The sequence below is a fragment of the Cololabis saira genome, chromosome 2, assembly GCF_033807715.1.
Source record: "Cololabis saira isolate AMF1-May2022 chromosome 2, fColSai1.1, whole genome shotgun sequence".
NCBI lineage: Eukaryota > Metazoa > Chordata > Actinopteri > Beloniformes > Belonidae > Cololabis > Cololabis saira.
Window position 1 is genome coordinate 43,129,508 of NC_084588.1, and position 24,545 is coordinate 43,154,052.

Sequence of the window (24,545 nt, forward strand, 5' to 3'; positions counted from 1 at the left end):
ACATGGAGTTTCTGGAGGTGTTGACTGAAGGCTTGGAGCGAGTGCTGCTGGTGAGAGGAGGAGGACGGGAGGTCATCACAATCTACTCGTGACCATTTGAGAGGTTTTATTCACAGATTCTGGGCCACATCAGAATGCTTTCCAGCTCCGGACAGGAGGCAGCACCTCGCCGGCTTCAAGGCTGCTCTGCAGAGATCCATCAGTTTGAAATATGGACTTTTCAGAGCAAAAGAGGGTCATTCTATTCTTGTAGAATATTGATATTCAAGTGTGCATATCTACCCATCTGTTTGCTCATCACAAATGAAAACCGTTACTCAAAATTTCTTAGATTTCAATGTTTGTCAAACATAAACGGTAGATAAGCATTTCAGTTTGTTTTTTTTTGCAAGCCAAATGCGCAGTAATAAATGTATATATGATGACTTGGAAGGCATAACTGCCTCAAGCATTAGCAGTCCGGTTTTACTTCAGAATGTGCTGTAGCTTTGTTTGTTCTTTGCACAAAAACTATTGAAATTTAACGTGTTGTTTTGCTGATAGTTTGCTGCCAGGCTGCATTTACTTGACGTGACGTTTAACTCAAGCCAAACACTTTTCATTTCAATTTTTTTATACTCTTAACCATGCGCTTTTATTTGAAATCTATCAAGTTAACTACATCTTTTTTCATATCTCAATCTAACCACAATGATATAGTTTGAAATGTATGAGTTGAATCAGAAAGAGGCTTGTGTATGTGCATGTATTGATGCCACCAGCTCTCATTTGCATCTTGAAACTGGAAAGCTTTTCCTCTCGTGACAGTTTCACAAAATGCAAAGTGTAGAAATATTATACTGGACAGCAAATGCGAGAATGTTGCTGTTTCCGAGCTGTTAAATTGACAGCCTTTACTGGAAAACCACGTCATTATGTGCCGTGGGCCGACACAGCTATCACACGTTCTGGAGTGAGACTGTTGTACAAGATGTTTATAGTTCTTAATAGTTAGATTTTTATTTCCAGGAACGGATCATTATTCAAGGCACACTTTTATTATTTATATGATAATTTATTCTCTGAAGATTTCCCCGCTGAGGTTCAAGTCGGTGTAACTGCAGGTTGTCAACGCGGTGCTCAACGTGAGAGTACTGGTACAAAACCTGGTTTATAGACCAGATGACAGAGGTCACAAAGCAAGGTTTGAAGAATTGTAGTTAATATTTTGGAGCGATATTTGTGCTATTGATAAAGAGGGAAAACATTTTATATAATATTTGAATAGTTTCAGTTAGTTTCTATAAAAGCAAAAAATCCCTCTGCTAACAAAGTGTTCATATTCACCTAAAGAAGTCTTTCTATAAGGTTTTTGTGACATTAAAACCAAGTTTTGATAGTATGTCTGGATGAAATGTTATCATTGTCGCTCTTTGTATTGACATTTTTGTAAATACCTGTATGGTATCTGTTTGGTACTTTGAATCGCTTAGAGCAGGAGTCTACAACCCAAAATGTTGAAAGAGCCGTATTGGACCAAAAACACAAAAAACAAATATGTCTGGAGCAGCAAAAAATGAAAAGTCTTGTATAAGCCTTAGAATAAAGGCAACACATGCTGCATGTATCTATATTAGTTAAAACTGGGGGAAGATTTTTTTTTCATTATGCACTTCGAGAAAAAAGTCGAAATGTCAAGATTAATGTTGAAATACAATCTTGAGACAAAAGTCGAAATGTCGAGAAAAAAGTCGAAATGTCGAGAAAAAAGGAAAGGAAAAAGGAAGAAAAAAGAGAAAAAAAGAAGAAAAAAATAGAAAAAAAGGAATAAAAAGGGCAAACATTTTTGAAAAAGCTCCATAGGCCACTAGGGCGGCGCTAAAGAGCCGCATGCGGCTCTAGAGCCGGGGGTTGCCGACCCCTGGCTTAGAGGCATTCAATGTTTGACGAAGTGAGCTGGAGTGTCTGCTCTCACTTATGTCAGGACCGTTACTGCAGGTGTTACTGAATCGACCCAGAGATGAGCTGGTAACTGCGAGCTGTTCTGCCATCAGTAAAAGCCAATCACCACTCATTTCTGGGCTTTCATTTTCTTTTATAAAGATTTCTTTTTTTTTGCCAGAAATTGCACTGGGAACACTTCCTCTGTGTTAACTAAATATTTGTTCAAGCCAAAGCATTTTTTTTATGTTAATGATGAGGTTAATAGATGGGAAGGTGTTTCTCTCAAACACTAAACACAGTGTCAACTGCGTGTTGTGGGCCGGAGTAAGCGATTCCATGTAAACAACTTTCTCCTGCCAGCAAACCATGTGTTTTCTTTCTTACTAAACTTACACGAGGCATTATGTTGGCAGTAAATAGTTTAAAGTGTTTGTGTTATAGTCCCTGAGGCACCAGAAATGATCTGTGTTGTGCTGTTCCACATTGAAGATGTGCTTCTTTTTAATGCTCGTATACTGGCACTAAAAACGGACGAATGCCTGGTCAGCAACATATTGTAGTGTATAATGAAAACAACCCTTCTATTAATATCCTCTTAGGGTATAAAACAAACATCTGCCTTTTAAAATGCCCCTCGCCCCACCTGTAACAACTTATGGAAATGCTGGGCACACTTCAATTATTTACGGCATTATGCAATAAAAATGTTTCCATTAGCCTAATGAGCTCCATTCGTCCCATTAAGGCTTCTCTGCGGTCAATAGTGCACAATGCATCCTCCACAAACACAAACTTAAAGTGCCATTTCTTCAAATTTATTTATCAGTGTTATGTTGCTCTTTGTCATTTTCCACGGAAATTATGCCGTTGAATCAAAATCCGTTACAAACAATTAACTGAATAAATACATTACAAAATATGTTGCTAAATATCTCAGAGAAGAGATGGTTTGTATGTGCTTGTGCATGTGTGTATATACACTGTATAAATAGCAAAAAAAAGCAAGTTGTTAATCCTCTCCAGCCCTTACTTTTACTGACTGTGAGGTGTTGTAATGGCCCACAAAGGGGAAACAGATTCACGATCTAATTTCTTCCTCTAGAAATGAAAAAAACAACAAAGAAACAAAAGATGGAAGAGTTAAACTCAAAATCAAACTGTTCAGTCAATTCAAAATAAAATGGAAATCAGCGGAACCAAAGTGAGGAATAGCAGTGATCTAAATGGTGCTCTGGAGGAGGAGCTGTGGCCAGAGAACAGGGCTTTTCGATCAGGGGGTCTTAAGTCCAGTCTGCAGGGGTTCTGCACCTCTTCTAAGGCAATCTGGACCTCGCTGGGACGATTCAAGCGCAACTGATCACGGACCTGGTTGGAGACGCAGGAAAAGAGGCGTTATACAAAAGCTTTCAATGTTTGTGCTTAAATTTTTAAGTGAGTAAATGTCAGTGTTACAATCTAATTTAAGCTGTAGATAAATGCAAAATAGGGCTATGGAATATTTCATACATCGTAATAAATAGTACAGGTAAGAAAAACAAGAGTCATCCAACTGCATAACCATGTATTTGAGAAAATAATTGTGTACATGCACATATCTCTTGATTTATCATATGATTCTCTTCTTTAACAGCTCTAAGTTTATCTACTAGCTCACCTCCTCAACCTCCTCAAATACCCGCAGGAAGTTCCCTCGGAGGACACCAGCCAACTCCTCTTTAGTCCAGTTTCTCTTCAGGAGTTCCTGGATGAGTCCTGGATACTTGGACACATCCTGTAACCCCTGAGGAAAGCTTTTAAATGGTGAACAGACACAAAATAAGTCACAGATCATTATTTTATATATGTTGTTTCACAATTTTGGTGTTGAAGATGTTCACATTTATGCAATAACAACAAAGGATATTGAAAACGGTTGAGGATTGTTTTCTGGAGTTTGTGTTTGAAACTGACAGCATGTATAAGAAGAGCAATTCAAAGCCCACCATTCTAAACTTGCCATCCATAGCGGTAGCGGTATAAACTTATTGATTTTCAACATCTTTCAGTCTGGTAATCATAGGACAGCTAAATTGCTCATGTCATGACAGGCAAACAAAAGCACAAAATCAATCTTGTTCAACAGCAGCCTTTGAAGCGGTTTTTTCTGCAGAGTGCTTGAGAAAACCAGATATGACTTGCAGGCGTTAATATGCTCTGAACACCTTCTTCTACTAAAATACATTGTTAAATAGGGTTTTATTATTTAAACTTAGCACAAAAAGTAACGAAATGTGTGTTTGGCAGATTATTTCTTTGTTGTAACCAACCCTCCTGACAATAAATCTTATACCTTTGGAAAGCCTGTTTATTTCCCCTTGAAATGCTGCCACATTTGTAAGATATGTTCATGTGTGAGATGAGCAGCAGAACTGACTATGTGGGCAGTGCCCATGAAAAGAAGAAATAATCTTCCAAACACAAATGTCCATACTTTTTGTGCTAATTTTACATACATGGATTTTTTTTTATTTTTCTATATGTTGCAAAATCCTTAACAGTTAAATCTCTTGAACTACAGAACACATCATTGCTCAATGTGGCCAGTGCATTTTTAAAATAGTACTGGAAAAACTTACCAGCCAGCAATAAAGATATGGATTCAGTGTGAGTTTTCTACAATTTTCTTAAATAACAGAGGAAAACATTGGCTACTTCCTGAAGACGACTGTTATTGATATATCTTCTCTGATCTATTTATGACTTTCCACCTCCTAATGGACACTCATTTCTGCATCTCACTAATTGCTGGTTGTTGTTTTTGTTGTTTTTTTTTTTATTCAAACCTATTAAAAACCTGGAAAACCACAACAATTAAAGTTCAAACAAATCAAAACTGTTTGAACTGTTCAAAGAGTTTATCGCAAATTATCTGAAAAAGATTGAGGTTAACATATGCATGAGTCCAGAGGTGGACAGAGTACTCGACCCCAGTACTTGAGTAAGAGTACAAATACTACTGGTCAAAATTTACTCCGTTACAAGTAAAAGTAGCTCAGTCAAAATATTACTTGAGTAAGAGTAGAAAAGTACTTGCTTTTAAAGGTACTTAAGTATCCAAAAGTAAATGCTTTTAAATTTACTTTAAGTAAAAGTAAGAGTAAGAGTAAGAGTACATTTCTTATTTTCCACATCAGTAAATTACTATATTTTTTCTAAATTAATTTAAGGATCTTTTAACTCTTGTTTCTGAGAATTAACTCTTTGAAACCAGCTGCACTGATGTGCTGCTTTTAGAACCACAATGTTATATAAAACCTGCAGAAACACCAAAAACAAATCAAATGAATGGGATCATAAGAGGACAGCAGATGATGCAGAGTTTATTAACAATCATGAACTGAAACCAAATGAACCTGCACCATCCAACTAAGTCTGGATCCCCCTCAAAGACCACTGCTTTACAAAAAACTACATCTCTGCTTTCAATAACTCAATGTTGAAGTCACTTAACTTTACAGGAAGGACATGTACCAGTGCAATATAGCAATATAGAGCATAACAAACTGTCTCCCCATGTCTGCCTTGTTTGTCTCCCAATGTCTGTCTGAGAGCGTGCACTGTGATAGGTCTCCTCCTTTGACAAAAACAGCTTGTGTCCAATAGGATTTAGGGAAGAAGAAAAAAGAGCAGAGCTGAAAGTAACGAGTACTTTTCAGCCTTCCTAGAAATTTACTCGAGTAAAAGTAAAAATATTTGTCTTGGAAATGTATTCAAGTAAGAGTAATAAGTACCAAAGAAATGTAATACTCAAGTAAAGTACAAATCCTCTGGATATGTACTTAAGTACAGTACTCAAGTAAATTTACTCCGTTACTGTCCACCACTGCAGGAGTCACCAGCATACACCGTCCTCAACCCAACCATCTGTCTTGGCTTGCTACAGTACGTGCACCTTGAAGAGTGGATGGTATAAAATGAAGCTCTATACATCCCTCTCCTCTTCTGGAACTGAAAGCCAGACATGACAGACTTTACCCTAGCTCTCTGATTCTTGATCTTGGTGTCCATTTCCAGTAATGTCCTCAGTGTTGCTAGCTATACTTGAATTTGCACTTGGATTCCAACTGAAGCCGTGCGAAAGCCACATTCATCCCACCGCAGGGCCTGGACACCACAGTCATTCCTGCCAGCAGATTTCATCACTTACGTATGAGACGCTGCATCTCAAACTGCAGAGGCGGACGATAAGCTCATCTCATTTGTATAACGTGTGCCTCCTTATCTCCTCCATTCTCGTCTGTGATCAGAGAATCAATCTCAGCATAATATTATGCTTGATGTCTCAGTTTCTACAACGCACCCGAGGAAGAGCAGAGGCTCGCTTGAAATAGTATTAGCAAGGATACACCAGTGCGTCACTTGCTGAAGTTTTTCCAGCATTGTTTGAACAGGGTGCAACACATCGCTGTCACTTTGTACACCGATCAGCCATAACACAATGATCAACTTTAGTATTGCACAGCAACTCCTTGTGATCCCAAAACAGCTCTGAACCACAGTTTGGATGAAAAAACCCATCTGAGGCTATGAGCATACTCAGAATCAGAATCAGAATACTTTATTAATCCCAAAGGGCAATTCATTTCTACAGTCGGCCTGTCCATAGCAACAACACACAATACACCAAACGGCCAACATCCACAACCACATCCGCAACAACAACCACAACCAGTGACAGCACAGCAGAGCAGAATGCAAATACTTCATGGTTCACAGTCGTTCATAGCAAGAAAACTTCAAGTTTCATTTTGCATTTAGCAGCCTTATGGCAGACGGAACAAAGGAATCCGCATAGCGGTTTGTTTTCCGCACCGGCACATAATACCGCCGACCTGAGGGCATAATTACAAAGTGGTTGGCCAGAGCATGATCAGGGTGGGAGAGTATCCTGTCTGCTTTCTGCACCACCCGTGCTTTCCATACTGGTCCATATTGTTCCAAAATGGTGCTTGAAAAGAGAAAACAATCCACATCCACATCAGCATTTCAGCACTGCGTTCCAAAAGATCATTACACCCAGCCATCCACGCTCACTGAGACGGATCCCACCAGGTCTCACCTGATCAGTAGCTGGGATGTGCAGAGACCAGATTAGCATCCCAGACTCTTCCTTCTATTGTTTCAGCACTTCCTTAAAAATATTATGAGGGGTCCATTACTAACCGCCAAGAGAGACATCTGGCAATGACACTATGTTGGAGGGTGTTGACTGCTCTGCGAAAAATGTTTAGGTATGTAGCAAGCTTCAATATAACATCCAGGTCCACGCCGGGATGCAGGTTTTCCCAGTAGGACTTAGCATTGCAGCAAGATGAGCAGTGTTTATTATGTTACTTGTCTACAGTCAAAAAGTAATGCCTGATTGGATTCTGATTAGATTCTATGGAAGATTGAAAGTTCAGATCAGAAGACAGTTGATCATCCGATGCTATCAGGTTCTCCAGGTGATGCTGTGCCCCCTGGACTAGAACAGTTCACCAAACTCCAAGCTTGTTTAAGGACATTCAGGCCTGGTTGCTCACAAACATGTTGTTTTTAAAATTCTGATAAAAGGAGATGATTGCTTTCGGTCCCAAACGCCTTAGGAACAGATTAGCCAATTTTGAGCCGGGCTCCAGCACTACTGTGAGAAACCTTGGAGTTTTTTTCGCCCAAGATTTGTTGTTTAAACAGCATATTAATCAGGTTTGTAAGGCAGCCTTTTTTCACCTCCGTAATATCGTTAAGATTAGGGACATCCTTTTCCCAGGATGATGCTGAAAAACAAATCCACACGTGTAACTTCTCGACTACATTACTGAGATGTATTTCCAGCAGGATACTCAAGTAATTCTCTGAATAGCCTCCAGCAGGTCCAAAGTGTGGCAGCACGACTGCTGACAGAATTAAGCAGGAGAGAGCACGTCTCCCGTGTCCTAGCCTCCCTCCATTGGCTCCCCGTGAAATTTAGAATCAAATTCAAAATTACTTTCATGTAAGTCAAAGTCCACGCTATTTGCAAGACCTGATAACACCTTATGTTCCTACTAGAGCTCTCCGTTCTCAGAATGGATGTTTACTTGTAGTTCCTAGAATATCAGGCACCGTTACTATGGAACCAACTTCCAGTTTAGATTAATGAGGCTGACACCACCTCGAAAACAAATGTTTTGTTTAGTAAAGCCTCTGGTTAGTGTAACCTCTAGTGTGTTTGGGCCAGTAGTCATAGCTGCAGCTACAGGACAAGCCTAGAGCAGACTAAAACAGAGCTTCGTCCATGCTGCTATAGGCCTAAGCTGCTGGGGGACACCAACACCATCCACTGAGCTGTGCCCCTCACCCTTTTTCTCACCTCTTTTTCTCTTTCCTTCCTTCATCTCAATCCACAGTTATTGATTAGAAGTACCGTATTTTCGCGACCATAAGGCGCAACTTTTTTTTTTTTTTTTTTTTTTAAATGTGCCGGGCGCCTTAAGAAACGGTGCGCCGTGTCTATTACCTGAATTACGGTAATGTCAGGTCGGCCAATCATGAGAAGGTAAAAAGAGAAGGGGGCGGGTGAAGCTGAATGAGACCATCCACTGAGCTGTTTAATGCGAAACAGATGATGAAGACTTTTAAGGATTTGCTTGATGTGTAAAGTGAAATAAAATACAATCAAACTAAGTTTTGCTCCGCTCTATTTAAATAAGCACACTTGCGTGTGAGTGTTCTGCAGCGCCGGCCGGTCGGAACCGTCCACATTCCCCGGTTAAAGCAGCGGCTGCAGCAGCGCGGTGATGGTCGCTGCTGCAGCCGACTTCCTGGTTCCCCAACCGGGTCCGATGACCTGGTTCCCGGCCGCTTTAAGAGCAGAGATTTCTGGGGTCTGTCTCAGGTCAGATCAGCTTCACTTTCCGAGATTTGCAGCCAAATCTGTCGGTTACAAACCCGGTACCGGATCCCGACATGCGCGTGTGTGTATTCGCGGCGCGACACACAGATTCTCATGTAGGCTATGTGGTGCTGGACTGGCGCAGCTGATGGACAGAAACTTATGGTGATTTTTAAAAGAAAAACTTTGCATAAGAGGTTTCCAGCCGGAGTCATTATAAGGGTGAATGAAAAGAGGGGGCTGGATGAAGGGATGATGATGATCAAGAAGCTGAGACAGGTCTGGAAATTCAGACCGGCGCAGCTGAATTAACGGAGCTCCTGTCGGATACAAACCCCGGTACCGGCTCCCCGACAGCGCGTGTGTGTGAGCGGGTCCAGCGCGAGGGTCCCGGGACGCGGGACCCGGGACCGCCGCGGGACCAGCGCGGGGGGGGGCCGGACCGGGACCCGGTCCGCCGCGGGACCAGCGCGGGCGGGGGGCGGACCGGGACCCGGGACCCGGTCCAGCGCAAGGGAGCAAACGGGGAGCGGGACCCGGGACCGCCGCGGTCGGGATTTTTAAAAGAAAAGCGTTCCCTAAAGAGACTTTTCCAGCCAGAGTGAAATGAAAAGGGCTGGATGGATGAGGAGATGATCAGTGGCTGAGACAGGTTTGTGCAGCAACCCGGTGGTTTTTTTTAAATTCTTTAATGCAGAAACAGAATATGAACCTTTGAAGGGTTTGATTGATGTGAAAAGTGAAATAAAATATCAAACTAAGTTTTGCTTCTGCTGTATTTTTAGCGCGTGTGTGTTTTGCAACGCGTGTCTGTGCAGCTCCGTCTCCGTAGACGGCGCCTTTTGGGTCGGTGCGCAGTATGTGTGTTTTAAAACCAAAAATGACACACAAAACTGAGGGTGCGCCTTTCCACACAGTGCGCCATATGGTCGCGAAAATACGGTATGTTATACACATAATTTCACTCCATTGTTCTTGTGGTGTATTGTGCTGTTTGGTCCCGTTGTCCTTTTCTGTAGATGTTTGCAGGCCAGAGCTTCCAGAGCTGCATGCTGACCTGCAGTCCCTCCCTCTGATCCTCCCAGTGTTTACCTCCATCTGTCTATATAGATGTCTCTTTTGGATATCTACTGACATTCTGACCTGCAGTCGCGCCCTCTGACCACCTCAGTGTCTGTTATCTCCACCTGTTTATATAGTTGTCACTTTAGTACACCGACTAACCATGTATTAGTCATGATACGAGTACATAGAACTCTTGGTTTCGGTCATGAGAGTCAAAATGAGGAAAGATTTGATGAGAATGAATGTAAAGTATTATTAACTAGCATCATAGATTAGTATAAAATGGCTAACCGTGATTAAAATACGGCACATGACATAACGGCATCGTCTAACCAAAGGCTGGACAAGATTATGTTAATGTAATCTTGTCCAGCATTTGGTTAGACGATGCAGTTATGTCATGTGCCGTAGTTAACTGATGTTATGTGAAAATAACAGTTCTGAAGCAATAATGTCCCAGTTTAATAGTGTCATCCATTTATCTGCTCATGCTACTGGTGGGAGGGACTTAGACCCAAGGAGGGGTGTCAAGGATGTACAAATTGGAAAATGAGATAAGGGGTACGAGTCGAAGGATTTTCTCTAATATCATAAAAACAAAGACAGGATTAGTCTTTAAGACATTTTGAATGTGTATATAGCTAATACCATTGTTAATCTTTTATAAACCATATCTATTAGAGTTAATTTTAAGATTTGCATCCATCCACGTTCACAACATCTATTGCATTATAACCACCCTAATATTGACTAAATCCTCCTCTCTTCAGTCAGGGTGCTGCCAAACATCTTGGTCATCCTGAGGTCTCAGGTAGCAGGACATTTGCAATCAATGGGGGGAGGGGGTTGGGGTTCTTAAAGATGTTTTTGGTACTAGGGGTCATGAAATGACCAAAAAAACAGACAAATATCATTCTTAGAAAAAAAGACATTCCTTTATTCAAGCACTCAGGAGAGGCCTTATGTGAAGATGTACGTACGATGTTTGTCATACTGCCTCTATCATGCATCTCTCCGTGCATCTATCTATTATAGCCCATCTTTCTCTGTCCTTCTTTCTTTCATCTTTTCTTTCTTTCTTTAGTCAAATTTGGGTCGCGCTTTGGAATGACGTCACTGCTATGCGCCAAACAAACAACTAATCTACAAGTGAACAAAGCGTTGCAAAGTGACGTAGTGATATCTTGTAGATCTGCATATGCTGTAGACAACAAGACCACGATGTTCAGTAAAATGAAAGAACGTATAACCATGCTCTTTGAATGAAACCCCGTACACCGGCTACAGTGGGATTTATAATGATTCATCTTACCTGCTTGGACTTAAGCAGGTAAGATGTTATGCGAGTTATGTCACTCACGGAGGTTGGACATCATGTTGGATGTATTCGGCGACCTTGCTACTTTTCTGTTGCATAGTTTGCAAGTCAGCTCTCTGTCATCCTTTATGGATCCATCCAATTGTTTTGGGTGGCCAAAAAACTCCAGAACAAATGAACATACTTGTTTGGCTGGAGGATAAAGAGGTGGTGAAGTAGGGGATACTGGGTCAACCGGGCTTGCAGGTAAATGTGCCTCTGGTTCGGAGTCTGCCATCATAATGCCATGCTTTTTTTCTACCTTCCTGGATCCTGTGGTGTGTTTACCAAAACTACCTTTTTTGATTGGACTGTATCTGAACCAACTAAAAGATGCTGACCATGCAGCTGCCCTGAACTAAATGGAATATACATTTGAGCAGCACACAGGTCAGAAACGCTTTTTCAATCTACTGCTGCCGCTGTAAAATTGGAGTTCATGTGAATGAGATGTTAAATGTTTTATTTGTGAGTTCCCTACTGGTGTAAATGGAGTTGCGCCAGCATAATATTTCCATAATTTTAAAATACTTAATAAATTACCGTCACCGTGAGCTTGGAAATCTCACGGTGTCACCACCGTGACTTTACACCACCACGGTATATAACCAAATACGGTATACTGCAGAATATGGTAATAAGAATATGCTCTTGTCAGGTTAGTGGTGCACCTTGTCTACAAAAACAATTACACTGATAGCATATGCTAAAGTGACTCCATTAATTCCAGTTTGCAGGTTTTCACAGCAATTATCGCACTGTAACAAGTTGGACACTGTTACTCACCTGTCAATGGTTTTCATTTCGTGGTTGAACAGTTTTCATTACACTTATTATAGATCCTGTTTTTAGACATCACATACAGTATATTTAAATTTTATTTTCATTTCTTAACACTTACCGTTATATGTGTATGTTAAGAATGCAAAAAAGTATATTTCTTACCTGGATGCACCATCAAAATCCCCTCCAATTCCTATTGAGTCAGCTCCAATAACTCTCTTAATGTGATCAAAATGGTCTGTTAAGAATCATTGAATCCATAAATCAATTAAGCATGAGAAAACCCAACTTCAGATTTAACACATAACTTATCACACTTGATGTCGTACCAGCTACTTGAGAGATGTTTGCCTCATTCCCGCAGGAAATGAACTGGTTGTAGAGATTCACCATGATCAGGCCTCGTTTAGTTTTCTGAAACACAACACACATATCATGATCCTGTTGAGACATGTGTGATGATAACCAACGCCTAGCTGCAGTTAAACATTAATTGGCGATCCTTTATTGTCCATGGGCTTACCATGGCATTTCCCTAAAGAGAGCAGGGATGGGCCCAGATACAAAATGACAGAACTTGGAAAGTCAGTTGAAAAAATGTTATATCTGGGTGCACTAGAACTCCTTCTTGTCAGTCTGGTATACGATGACTTCTACACTGTTTATACAACTTTTGCACTGAGCTATCAAACTGGGTTTGAAATATTCTATTGGAACTATTTTGTCCCATTAAGCAATTTTTACTATAATTACTTTTAGGTGTTTATATTGCTACTTGACTGGTAGAACATATTCATTTCCCCAACCTTGGATATGTTGTTTTTCATAAATACTTTGCCTTGCAACACAAGCTATACTGAGCTACACTCCAGGAAAGTAGCATTTAGCTATTTGTTTGCTCGCCAGAGCTATGCAAAGCAGCAGAACTCACATCCTAACTCTTCTACTGCTATCAAAGCCTGATCTCAACACCAGGTTGGGGAAGCTAGTCATGGCAGATAAAAGATGTCAAAGTTGTTTGGACAACCAATCCATAGTTAGGCACAGTGTAGAAACATCAGAATCGCAAGACCATTGTCACTTTCTTTTAGGGTCGTTATACAACTAAATCATAGGAATGGACCAAAACTCTGAATAACCACTACACAAAACTGATCATGGACAGTTCTTCACTGAATAGAAGAAGTAGTAATAGTATTGACGCCATGAATGAGATGTTAACTAAAATTATTTATCGAATAAAACTTCTTCCATTCATCTGTCCATACATTTTTATTTACTTGGGTATCTGAGTTTGGATCACAGGGACAGCAGCCTATGACGAGAACCCCAATCCTCCTTCTCCCTGGCTACCTCTTAGAGGTACCCCAGGCGGATACCAAGATGTTCCCAGGCTAGCTGAGAGATATCATTTCTCCAGCGTGTCCTGGGTTTGCCTTCTCCCACTTGGGTATGCCCAAAACATCTCCCCAAGGGAGATGTCAAGGAGGCACCTTAAATTGAGACCCCAGACACCTCTGCCGCCTCCTTTCATTAAAGAGGAGCAGCACCTTAAATCAGCATCCCTCCCAAATCACTGAACCAGCCTTCCTACTGAGGGAACTTGTTTGAACTGGTTGTATCTTTGATCTCTTGCTGGCTTGAAACAAAGCAACTGGACTCCTTTTTCTATTGTTTTTTAAAACGTTTTACCTTCTATTTCCAAGTGCCTTGTTTCAAGCCCTTGAGAGATCAAAGATAGTGTCTTGTAAGCTACCATGACTTAGATGGTTGAGAGTCTACACTAGTATATCTGTGATTTCATTCACTCAAGCTCTGCTTTGGTTTGTGACAATAGGTAAGGGCTAAAAACTTAGACTGACCAGTAAACAGAGTTCTTTACCTTTTGGTTCAGCTCTCTTGCTGTGCCTTACAAGAGACCAGTACAGAATCTGAATACTGTAGATGCAGCACTGAACTGCCCATCAATCTCATGTTCCAACCTTCACCCAATCGTGAACAAGACCTCAAGATACTTGAACTACTTCAGCCAAAGCAGTACCTCGACCCTAACCTGGAGAGGGCATTCCAGCCTTTTTTAGACTGAGGACCATGGCTCGAATATGAAGGTGCTGATTCTTGTCTCCACCGCTTTGAACTTGAGGCATGTCATCGGGAAAAAGCAAAAATGGAATACGAAAGTCCCCAAACCAGAACCCCCTTGGATGCACTGGGAAATTCTGCACTGCCCCAGAACTGTAACTATAGTTTGGGGGGACACAATCCACAACAAATGTGATTAGTTCGCTTGGGTAGATTGTATTACATGATCCTTCCACGCGCTACGTCCGGCTGGAGAAGCCCCACCCTGTCTGGTGAAAAGAAGCAGCCTGCTCACTCCTCAGGTTAAGAAGGAGACCTCGCTGCCCATGAGGCGGGTGCTCCTTTGGTCCTGGAGGGCCGCTTTCATAGGGGCGGGTGCACCTGCCCGCATCGGCGGCCGGGGCGGCTCTGTCTCTCCGGGCAGGCTGGCCCCTCGCCGGGTGGGGGTCGTTGGCCTGGGGGGTGTGGGCCTCCTGGCCGCATGTCCGGCCCATGCCGGGTGGTCGGGGTTCGCCTGGGTCCCGGTCCACCGCCGTGGGTTCCCTGGCTGCCTCTTCCCGTGGTTGTGGAGGCCCCACCCGCGGGTCTCCTCGGGCTGCCACTGGGTGGGGGGCGGGCCTCGCTGGCGGTGGGTTTCCTCCCGCCCTCTTCTCGCCCTCTGTGGGGTTGCTGGTGGCCCTGGGTTCTGGGTTCTTCTTTGTCGGCCTCTGGTCTCTCGGGTGGCGGGGTTGCGCCCTCCCTCCTCCACTATAGTTACAGTTCAGGTGGAGCATCGATTGGACACACACACACACACACACACACACACACAGCTACACAGACATACACATCTGCTCGTTCACCTGCAGGCTCCCTCCGCAGTTATGGGGGTTAGATAGTCGCGGTAGCCTAGCTTAGCTTTGATTGGGTCCCGGGGACCTGGGATAGTTGCTGCTCGTGTCTCCGCCTGTTCCCGTGTCTGTTTGTTTTTTCTCTTGCAGATTTCCAGTGCTCGTTGTGCGCTTCCATGGGTTCTTTCACGTCTTCGACTAGCAGCGGATGTCACCCCTCACCCCCACCCCGCAAAATAAATATATGTGACATATTTAAAAATATATCATATATATTTTATATCAAAATGTACATATATATGCTTTAGGTTCTTACCAGCATGGTATTAACCATTAATATATGGACAGACAAGGTCAAAAAAAAAAAAAAAAAAAAGGAGACCTGAGCTCAGTGCAGGGCCCTCCTGGGGTTGGTAGAGGGAGCAATGCCCGGGACTGTCACTTAGGTAGGTGCATTGGGTGATAAAATGGGGAAAAAATCAGGATGAAAAAAAAAACTTTATTATTCCCCAAAGGGAAATTAATAAAGTCCTTTATGTAAGCTGTGTGCATAGTTTCTACATAGAAGCATTAATCAAGTTTATCTCCTGAACAGCACCTGAGCAACTCCAGATTGGAAAAATTCAGCCCCACTCGAAGAGATTGGTTTCCAGAGAGATCACTTCTAGCAGCTTCATGTTGGAATGCCGAAGCATATACCTCCGGTCACTACCCAAGTCACAACACACCAGGTGCATCTGCCCCCCTACTTAAGAGCCTTGGCCCCCGAATTTTAATGTTCTTAAAAAGATACTAAAAATAACGACTACTCTGATCAAAATCCTCCCTGTGCATTGAAGTAAGGCATTCATTGTTTTTTTAACTATAAAAGATCATCTTTTGCCCCTTAAATACTCAGTTATGTCCCTGCACATCCGAGTCTGTGTGATGGACCTCCTTCTATGTGGATGAGACGACACAAAACGCAGTGGAGAGCGAGCGGACAAATACATTCGCTTATTTTTAAGTTCAATTAAAGTTTAATTAATTTAACCAAGTTAAATTTCAACCTGGAACCAACCGCTAAATGTGATTGTGTATCGCAGGGCTCTCAAGCCTGACGCATTGAGCATGAGACGCTGACATTTCAACAAGTTCACACGCTCTGACACCACACATGGCATTTATCATACTGAGAAATTCTTAACTTCACAAAAATCCCAACAGTCCAATCACAAATGATTCAAAGGCAGGCTACGCTACTGTGTGCAGAGCTCGTGCAGCTCAGAGCAGCTGTTTTGAGTTACCAACCTACCGGCCAATCAGAAAAAATAATTTTTTGTTGACCGGGTGAGGTCTGAGTTTCAGCCTCAAGCACTACATCCCCTGTAAGACAACATTTGAAAACAAAAATATTTCAAGTTATTTTAGCAAAAAAGGGAGGAACGACCAGGAGAAGCAGGCAGAAGAAGGGGATGGAAATGAAGAAGGGAGAATGGAGGAGAATTCAGGAGGGTCAGATGTGGATGGAACAGAGCAGCAACAAAGTGAGGAAGAAGACAAACAAGAAAACAGTGGTGTGATGGATGAAGACAAGAGGGGATCAGGTTCAGAGAAAGGGACAGATACTGAAGCGATGAAGATGAGGAGGAAAAAGATGGCAGGGAGTCAGCTCAATCAATTGATATGTTTTGCTTATCTATTCAAAATTCCAGTGTAGCAACATATGATGATACTCAATAAAACAATGTAGTTTAAGAAAAATCCTGTTTTAAGGTTAGACTTCTGACTTTTTTCTCAGAATTGCATGTTTTTTTTACCATGATTGAAAATGCAATTCTCTTCCAAGTTCAGGTTGATAAAAAAAACATGTCCTTCTCCCTGGCTTCTCCAAGTTTTTAATAATATTTAATTATACAGTAAGCTAGTGTCTGACATTCCTTGACCACTGATTTAGAAACTCAAGTGGCTGTAACGGTTTAAACTACAATGTGTTGCTAGAATATCAAACGAACAACATGCACGTCCACTGCACGCAGGTGAGAAAAAAATAACAGCACATGGTCGAACTTATCTATCACGTGAAAGATGATTGTTAGTGTCATTGATTCTCTCAACATAATCTGAAAGAATAATTTCAGCCTTCGGCAGCAATCGCTTGAGTACACACAGGCATGTTACTGTTCAGAAAATGTCATCTTTTCCAGTTGTTTTTTGGTTAGTATATCCATGTGAAAACTATGAATGAAAGTAGTTGAGTTTACAGAATCTACTGATTACATATTACTAAGTGATGAATAGCAATAAAAGATTGATTCAATCTGTTACTGCATTCTCTATTGACGTGTTCTTTTACTGGTATCCAGCAGTGTTGCAGTGCCGTGTGACTGTCCCCCAACATGGATTAATGACCAACGAGCAATTAAGCATATGATTGCTATATTTTACCTATTTATCAAATATTTCATATCACTCCTCTAATTTAGAAGAAACAATAAAAGTCCCATTCTGGCTTTGGAACACTTGGGGGGTTTGCCCAAACACTTCCCATATGCTTTGTGGACTGGACTTTTGGTTCCAGGTTGACTTTACTTGAGGGGACATAGACACGTCTATGTCCCCAAGGGCACTGTAGGGATGAGAATCAGCACATCCAAACGTGATACCATGATTCTTAGGAAGGTCCTATCCAGGTTGAGTGTGAGTAGGGCTGGGCGATATATCGAGATTTTAATATATATATCGATATATTTTCAAACACGATATGGTATGAGACAATATCGTTTATATCGATTTAAAAAAAAAAAAAATGTTTAATGATTTTGATATAGCTTATTTTGTGACAAAATTGGCTTGAATGTTTTATTTGAGATTTGCACAAATGTTTTGCTATTTGCACAACTGTCAACCTCAGTGGAAAAGTCTGCCTGTTACTGTCTACATTGTATTAATTGCAGAGTATTTGAATTTAATTGTTATGCAGGAAAGGGATATTTGTTTTATTTTATTCAAGAAGCATTTTTATTCTATATATGCAGGCAGTTCATTTTTATTTCATTTGTTTTATACATTTTGATATTGTGCAGACCTCTGTTAATAAAGGAACCTGTGTGACATTTGGCACGAGGCTTTGTATTAAAACTGACAGTTTTTTTAAGGGTTTGCCTCAGAAAAAAATGAAGCTAACAGAGATGCTATGCTATAATGCTTTGGGGGAAACCCCCATTATGGCACAGAAAAAATATCGATATATATCGAGTATCGCCATTTAGCTAGAAAATATCGAGATATGACTTTTGGTGCATATCGCCCAGCCCTAAGTGTGAGGGAAGAATGTAACAGGAGACCGACTGGCAGATCATTGCCAGTCGGTAATGATCACCAGCTTGTGCAGATCATTGCAGCATATGCAGTATTCTGGACTCTGCACCAGTCTGTTATAGTGATGAAGGAGCTGAACCAAAAGACAAGTCTCTGTTTACCATTTGATCTTTGATCTTCCTACCTTCACAAACTAGGGTCAGTCCCTGAAAGATTGGCATTGCGGATACAAAGAGCTCAAATAAGCGAATGAAATGTAAAATTAGGGTCACGGCTCCTCCACACTCCACCAGATGAGGGGGTTTGACCATCTCATTAGGATTCTCCATTGATGCCTCCATTGGGAGGTTTTAGCCTCTCATACTGGGAGGAAGCCCTAAGGCAGACATCAAAAGCTGGAGATATTTTATACCTCAACTGGCCTAGGAACAACATGGCATCGCCCTGACGGAGGTCTGAGCCTATCAGCTTCGGCTGCTGCCCCCACGACCCAAATTCAGATAAGCAGAGGTTGATGGATCCATGGATGAAAGACTGCTCCACAAAACTTTAGAATTCAAAATGAATTATCTTGACTGTTGATAGCCTGTTATTATTTCTTTCATGGCAGAAATCTGTTCATAAATATTCAATTTTATTGATGCTCAAACAGTTTAACGATAGAAATATGATGCATGTCCTTCTGTCGGCACCGTAAATAAAAATCAAGGATGAAAATAACACAATTATTATCCTGACTCATCGGATAACTTTTCTATCTAGCAATTGTGCAGGCAAGGAATGATTCAATAATCTGTTTTTCTCACCAGCTTGAGCAGCAGCCAGTCAGGTACATTGCGGGTGTGTTTACAGACCGAGTAAGAAGATGAATGGCTAAAAATGACAGGTGCCTTGGAATGCTGCAGCACAGCCAGCGCTGTATCCCAAGAGGTGTGGGAAAGGTCCACTATCATGCCAAGTCTGTTCATTTCTTCCACCACAGCCTGGAAAACCATTTATTCAGTCATTTCCATATCACGGAAGGCAGGAAGTCAAATCCACCAACAATAGTGGATGAATACATTTACAAAAGGCACAAAGACACTTTCTTCAAATATGCAGAATGTGACAGAACTAAATGTTACAAAATGACTCAAATCTAGACCTACCTTCCCAAACTGTGTCAGGCTGTCATTCTGTCTTTGAAAAAAACTGTGATATTTTGAGGAAGATTCAGCCCTGCCAGGATAAAGAAAAAATCCAAACATAAAAAATGTTAATCCTTCATTCCAGTAAACCAACGCCTTTCAGATTAAACATATCCTTAGTGTGTAACTCCTGAAACACTGGTAAAAACAAATCAACATATCTTATAGTGGGGAGAACAAGTATTTGATACACTGCCGATTTTGCAGGTTTTCCCACTTGCAAAGCATGTAGAAGTCTGTAATTTTTATCATAGGTACTCTTCAACTGTGAGTGACAGAATCTAAAAAAGAAATCCAGAAAATCACATTGTATGATTTTTAAGTAATTAATTTGCATTTAAGACCTGAACCCAATAGAAAATCTTTGGAGGGAGCTGAAAGTCCGTATTGCCCAGCGACAGCCCCGAAACCTGAAGGATCTGGAGAAGATCTGTATGGAGGAGTGGGCCAAAATCCCTGCTGCAGTGTGTGCAAACCTGGTCAAGAACTACACGAAACGTCTGATCTCTGTAAGGTTTCTGTACCAAATATTAAGTTCTGTTTTTCTGATGTATCAAATACTTATGTCATGCAATAAAATGCAAATTAATAACTTAAAAATCATACAATGTGATTTTCTGGATTTTTTTTTTAGATTCTGTCACTCACAGTTGAAGAGTACCTATGATAAAAATTACAGACTTCTACATGCTTTGCAAATGGGAAAACCTGCAAAATCGGCAGTGTATCAAATACTTGTTCTCCCCACTGTAAATTTGACTGTTTAAGTAACAACATGTAGTTATGTACGCTTCTCCAATTACCAGGGAGTATTGCAGGTATGTGTGAGGGACATGGAACGGACGCCAAGCTGGTAAAACATCCGCAGGGTTGGGAGGCTGCTGTCGATAGAGTGACCTCCCTCAACACTTATCAGACAGGCTATTTTATGCCTCATCTCAGAATTCCTCACCTCTACAAAGACAGATACACGTCCATCAAACACACACACACACATGTTGCTTCAGTCAAATCAAGTAAGTTGCGTTTCAAAACACAAAGACGGTTGTGGATTACTATACCCTGCAGGGATGTGACCAGCTCAAAGTCCTGGTACTCGGTACACATACGTCTGATCACATCTATTTGTTCTAGAGTCAGCCTCACAGCATCCTTCTGCTGGGCCCCACACATAACATAGGCTGAAAACATCTAAGAAAGGGACAGAGATGCCAAATGAGGCAACAGGAGATACAGTTAGGTAATTTGGGTGTTTGATCTTTTTACACAACATGCAGTTTGCAAATGCTGTCATGTTAAACAACACCAACCTTATTATGCCATTCTGTGGATTAATCAGAATCAGAATCAGAAAAGGGTTTATTGCCAAGTTTTCACACGAGGAATTTGTTATGGTGATTGGAGCATCACAATACAATTATAAAAGCAATATGTACGAGATAAAATTAAATGAAATGTATAAACAATAAAAAGTATAAACAGTAAAATAAAATGTAGACCGGAAATGTACAAAATTAGGTTTTAAAGTGCCGGGTGAGTCTGTACAAAAGTGACTTAGGAACTTAGTCATCATAATCATAATCATAATAGGAGAAAATAGATAGATAGAAGGAGAAAGGTAACTTATATGGGATAAAATCCTCAATTTGTGTGTGTTTCTCTGTGACATGGACTGCATATTATTATTGTATGGATTGGTTCAATTGTCTGTAAGGGTTGGTATTGGCGGTTGTGGAGTGAGTTATGATATGATCTTATTATGGACTTGGGTATGGGGGGGCTGTGTACGTGTGGGTCGGTATTTTTGTGGGTGTATTCTTTTTGTATCTTTTTTTTTGTATTTTTTTGTTCTTTTTCTAGTGTGGGATATTTTATTTTATTTTGTTTTAATTTTAATTTTAATTTTAATTTTAATTTTATTCATTATTATTATTATTTGTTGCTGCTTATTATCATTATTATTATTTGTAGCTGGAAGTAGGTGTTTTACACACCGGAATGTTATATTTTGATGTAATGTGTCTGTGTAATCCCATGAGGGATGGGTCATTTAAATGTCCGGACACGAAAATAAAATAATTCATTCATTCATTCATTCATTCATTCATAATCATAATTAGGTTTATTGGCCAAGTCAGGTCAAACAAGACAGGGAATTTGACTCGGTTATTTTTACTCACTGTACAGTAAATAGACAAATGGCTCTTATTAACATATATACAAATTCAAAAAAGTGAAAGGTGCAGCAGTACTGACTGTACAATACAGTACAATATAGATACACTACATATGTATGTAGTATGAGGTAGACATGATCGAACTAATCAATACCTACAATACCTGTGTCTGCACATGGCCAGCTCGGAGACGGGAGATGTCAGTGGCCACTTCACTGACGTTGGCGAGGTCAATCTGGCTCAGGCGATTGTTGTAAAGAATCCTCAGCTGGAGAGCAAGGTCATTGTGACTGACAGGCAGAGAGGAGCATGAGATGATCAATATAAAGGGGAAAAGTGATCTGACTCCAAGTCATTGATTTCCAGGTGTGTGGACACAATACATATCTATTACCCATCAATAAGAGGATATTTGGACATCAGTTCTGTTACAGAGTATCCACGGATGAGGCCACACAGGGAGAGCGCCAGCAGAGTCCTGAGAGGCTGAGAGAGCCAGCGGCTGCGTAATGGACCCAATTCAGTTTTCCTAGATGACATGTTCTAAAGGTGGAAAACACATGGACACACGACATGAGACGTAACATTAATGGTAGGCTGGATCCAGTACTACTTTGGAGAAGGTCACAGTAAGGCAAGGCAAGGCAAGGCAAGGCAAGGCAAGGCAAGGCAAGGCAAGGCAAGGCAAGGCAAGGCAAGGCAAGGCAAGTTTACTTACTGTATATAGCACAATTCAACACCGCGGTTGAATTGGTTTGATATTGGATATTATGAATTCAACACCCATAAAACTTGTGATACATACCACTGATTTTGGTCAAACCACTTGTGATGTGTTCATGGTCATCTAGACTATATATCACAAAACAGTAATTATTAAAAAATCATATATATGGGCTGATTTAAAAATCATATATATGGGCTGATTTATGGTGGTTTAATGAATTCAACACCCATAAAACCATAACACCGATTGTTTTCATTAAACCACATTAAATCAGCCCATAATATGATTTTATAATAATTACTCTCTTGTGATATATAGTCTAGATGACCATGAACACATCACAAGCAATATGACCAAAATCAGTGGTATGTATCACAAGTTTTATGGGTGTTGAATTAATTAAACCACATTAAATCAGCCCATATATATGATTTTTAAATCAGCCCATATATATGCCCATATATGTGATTTTTTAATAATTACTGTTTTGTGATATATAGTCTAGATGACCATGAACACATCACAAGTGGTTTGACCAAAATCAGTGGTATGTATTACAAGTTTTATGGGTGTTGAATTCATAATATCCAATATCCAATATCAAACCAATTCAACACAAGGTAATTCAAACTTTAATTCAAAGCTTTACATCAACATTAAAAGCGGCAAGACATAATTAGACAGTAAATAACAAATAAAATGAAATAAAATGATGAGAAAAGAAGGTAAAATAATAAAAACTAAGGGCAGTAGTACCGCAGGTACACAACAGTAGCCTACAGAGGCGATGTTTCGAAATTTAAAGGGACATTACAGTGACAGGAACAAATAAAACATAAAAATACACGTTCATTGCGCAGCAATTAGTTGTTTTATTTTACGACATACGCTACACTTTATTACTAATCATAATACAATATCAAGGGTTTTATTACCACAGGATAATAGTCCCGACAAGAGGGAAAAAAGGAAAAATGAAGAAAATCGGAAATAATTGGCCATATGTTAATCATCTTCCGAGAAAAAAAGTAACTCAGGTCAAATTAAACTTACCAAGCAGGTCTTTGATTGTCTGTTTGTTGAGGGTCTGCCTTCAAAACTGTGCGAACTTTCCAGCTGCACTAAAGTAAAACAACATCCTCAAAAGCATCTACATGTGAACGCTCTCGTGCTGCATTCACGGCCGTCCGGAAAAGCGACGCTTGTTTGGGATAACGCCGCAAAATGAGCAGCTGCATAATTGTAAACAAATTCAGACAGAGTATTAGGTTTTTACATCCAAAATACACAGTGTTATGTGTAAAGGTATTTTACACTGAAGCTTCCAAGAAAGTGGAAGTTTACTTTGGACATTAGAAAGCCTTCTGAACACGTGAGAATGTGGGAGCGCCACCTGTCGCTCAAACACTGACATTGGTTTGACAGATGAACTACCTGAGTTGACAAGCGTGGATGGAAACTCACTGTCAGCAGTTCATCATCTCCCCTTTTTTCTTTCAGAAGTCTTTTGTCCACTTTTATTTTATTTTTTTTAAATATCTTTTTATTTCACAATAATTTTCACAATTCACATTTTCACATGCATGATTCCTATTATACCCACATTCCTACCCTCCCCATAATTACCCTAGGGAAGAAAAAAAAACATACATTAAGGAGGAACAAAATTAAATAAATATTTAAAAAAATAAAAAAATAAATAAATAAATATATAATGGCAGCAACAGCGATATCAAACTATATATATATCCCCATATATACATACAAACATACATACATACCTCACAAGTTCGAAAATAAAGATACTCATTGGTCCCCTTTGGAAAAATTATACAGTTTTGAGAATAATGGGAACCAAAATTCTTGAAAAATATGAGCACGGTTGTATTTTTCTAAAGTTAATTTTTCCAATGGTAAAAAAAACTGAAATTTGATTAAAAAAAAACTTGTCCACTTTTATTGACAAAAATCCATGTGGATGATTGCTGAAGTGTAGAACATGCGCCTTCAGCTGTGTCTGAATAAACACGCCACCCCTTGTATCTCTTATCACAGCCAGAAGGCCGTCAATCCTACAATCCCCATGGTGCTTGAGAGGGAGAATAAACAGTGACCTCAGATTTTCCTGCCCTATATTCTTGACCTCTCCTCTTCAGCTCATCTGCATAAAACGTTTTTGTTATCTATTTATTTTCCCAGTTATTAGCTGACCTTTGAAGAGC

The 24,545-nt window shown here is 40.4% G+C and overlaps 2 protein-coding genes across 3 annotated transcripts in view; one reads left to right on the forward strand and one right to left on the reverse strand.

The window, feature by feature from the left end:
- Nucleotides 1-4,233, forward strand: part of slc12a4 (solute carrier family 12 member 4) — a 31,210-nt gene extending 26,977 nt beyond the window's left edge. For both annotated transcript variants that reach the window (XM_061745961.1, XM_061745971.1), the window contains exon 24: nucleotides 1-4,233. In XM_061745961.1, the coding sequence (XP_061601945.1) occupies nucleotides 1-92 (92 nt within the window). In that variant the 3' untranslated portion in view covers nucleotides 93-4,233.
- On the reverse strand, nucleotides 2,729-23,538 carry dpep2 (dipeptidase 2). Its single transcript, XM_061745984.1, has 11 exons — nucleotides 23,377-23,538; nucleotides 21,991-22,139; nucleotides 21,760-21,886; nucleotides 20,481-20,610; nucleotides 20,223-20,373; nucleotides 19,381-19,450; nucleotides 19,039-19,215; nucleotides 12,350-12,434; nucleotides 12,183-12,258; nucleotides 3,578-3,713; nucleotides 2,729-3,288 (listed from the first exon to the last, which is right to left on the reverse strand). The coding sequence occupies exons 2-11, from the start codon at nucleotides 22,134-22,136 to the stop codon at nucleotides 3,094-3,096; spliced, it is 1,293 nt and encodes a 430-aa protein (XP_061601968.1). The 5' UTR covers nucleotides 22,137-22,139; nucleotides 23,377-23,538; the 3' UTR covers nucleotides 2,729-3,093.
- Nucleotides 23,539-24,545: the final 1,007 nt, after the last annotated feature.

Excerpts from the sequence above, each read along its gene's own strand:
- dpep2 (XM_061745984.1), bottom strand. The coding sequence starts at position 22,136 with ATGTCATCTAGGAAAACTGAATTGGGTCCATTACGCAGCCGCTGGCTC. Across the intron at positions 20,611-21,759 it reads CTGGCCATGTGCAGACACAG|ATGTTTTCAGCCTATGTTAT; the intron begins GTATTGTAGGTA and ends TCCCTTTCTTAG. Across the intron at positions 12,435-19,038 it reads ACTGGCTGCTGCTCAAGCTG|AAAACTAAACGAGGCCTGAT; the intron begins GTGAGAAAAACA and ends GTTGTGTTTCAG.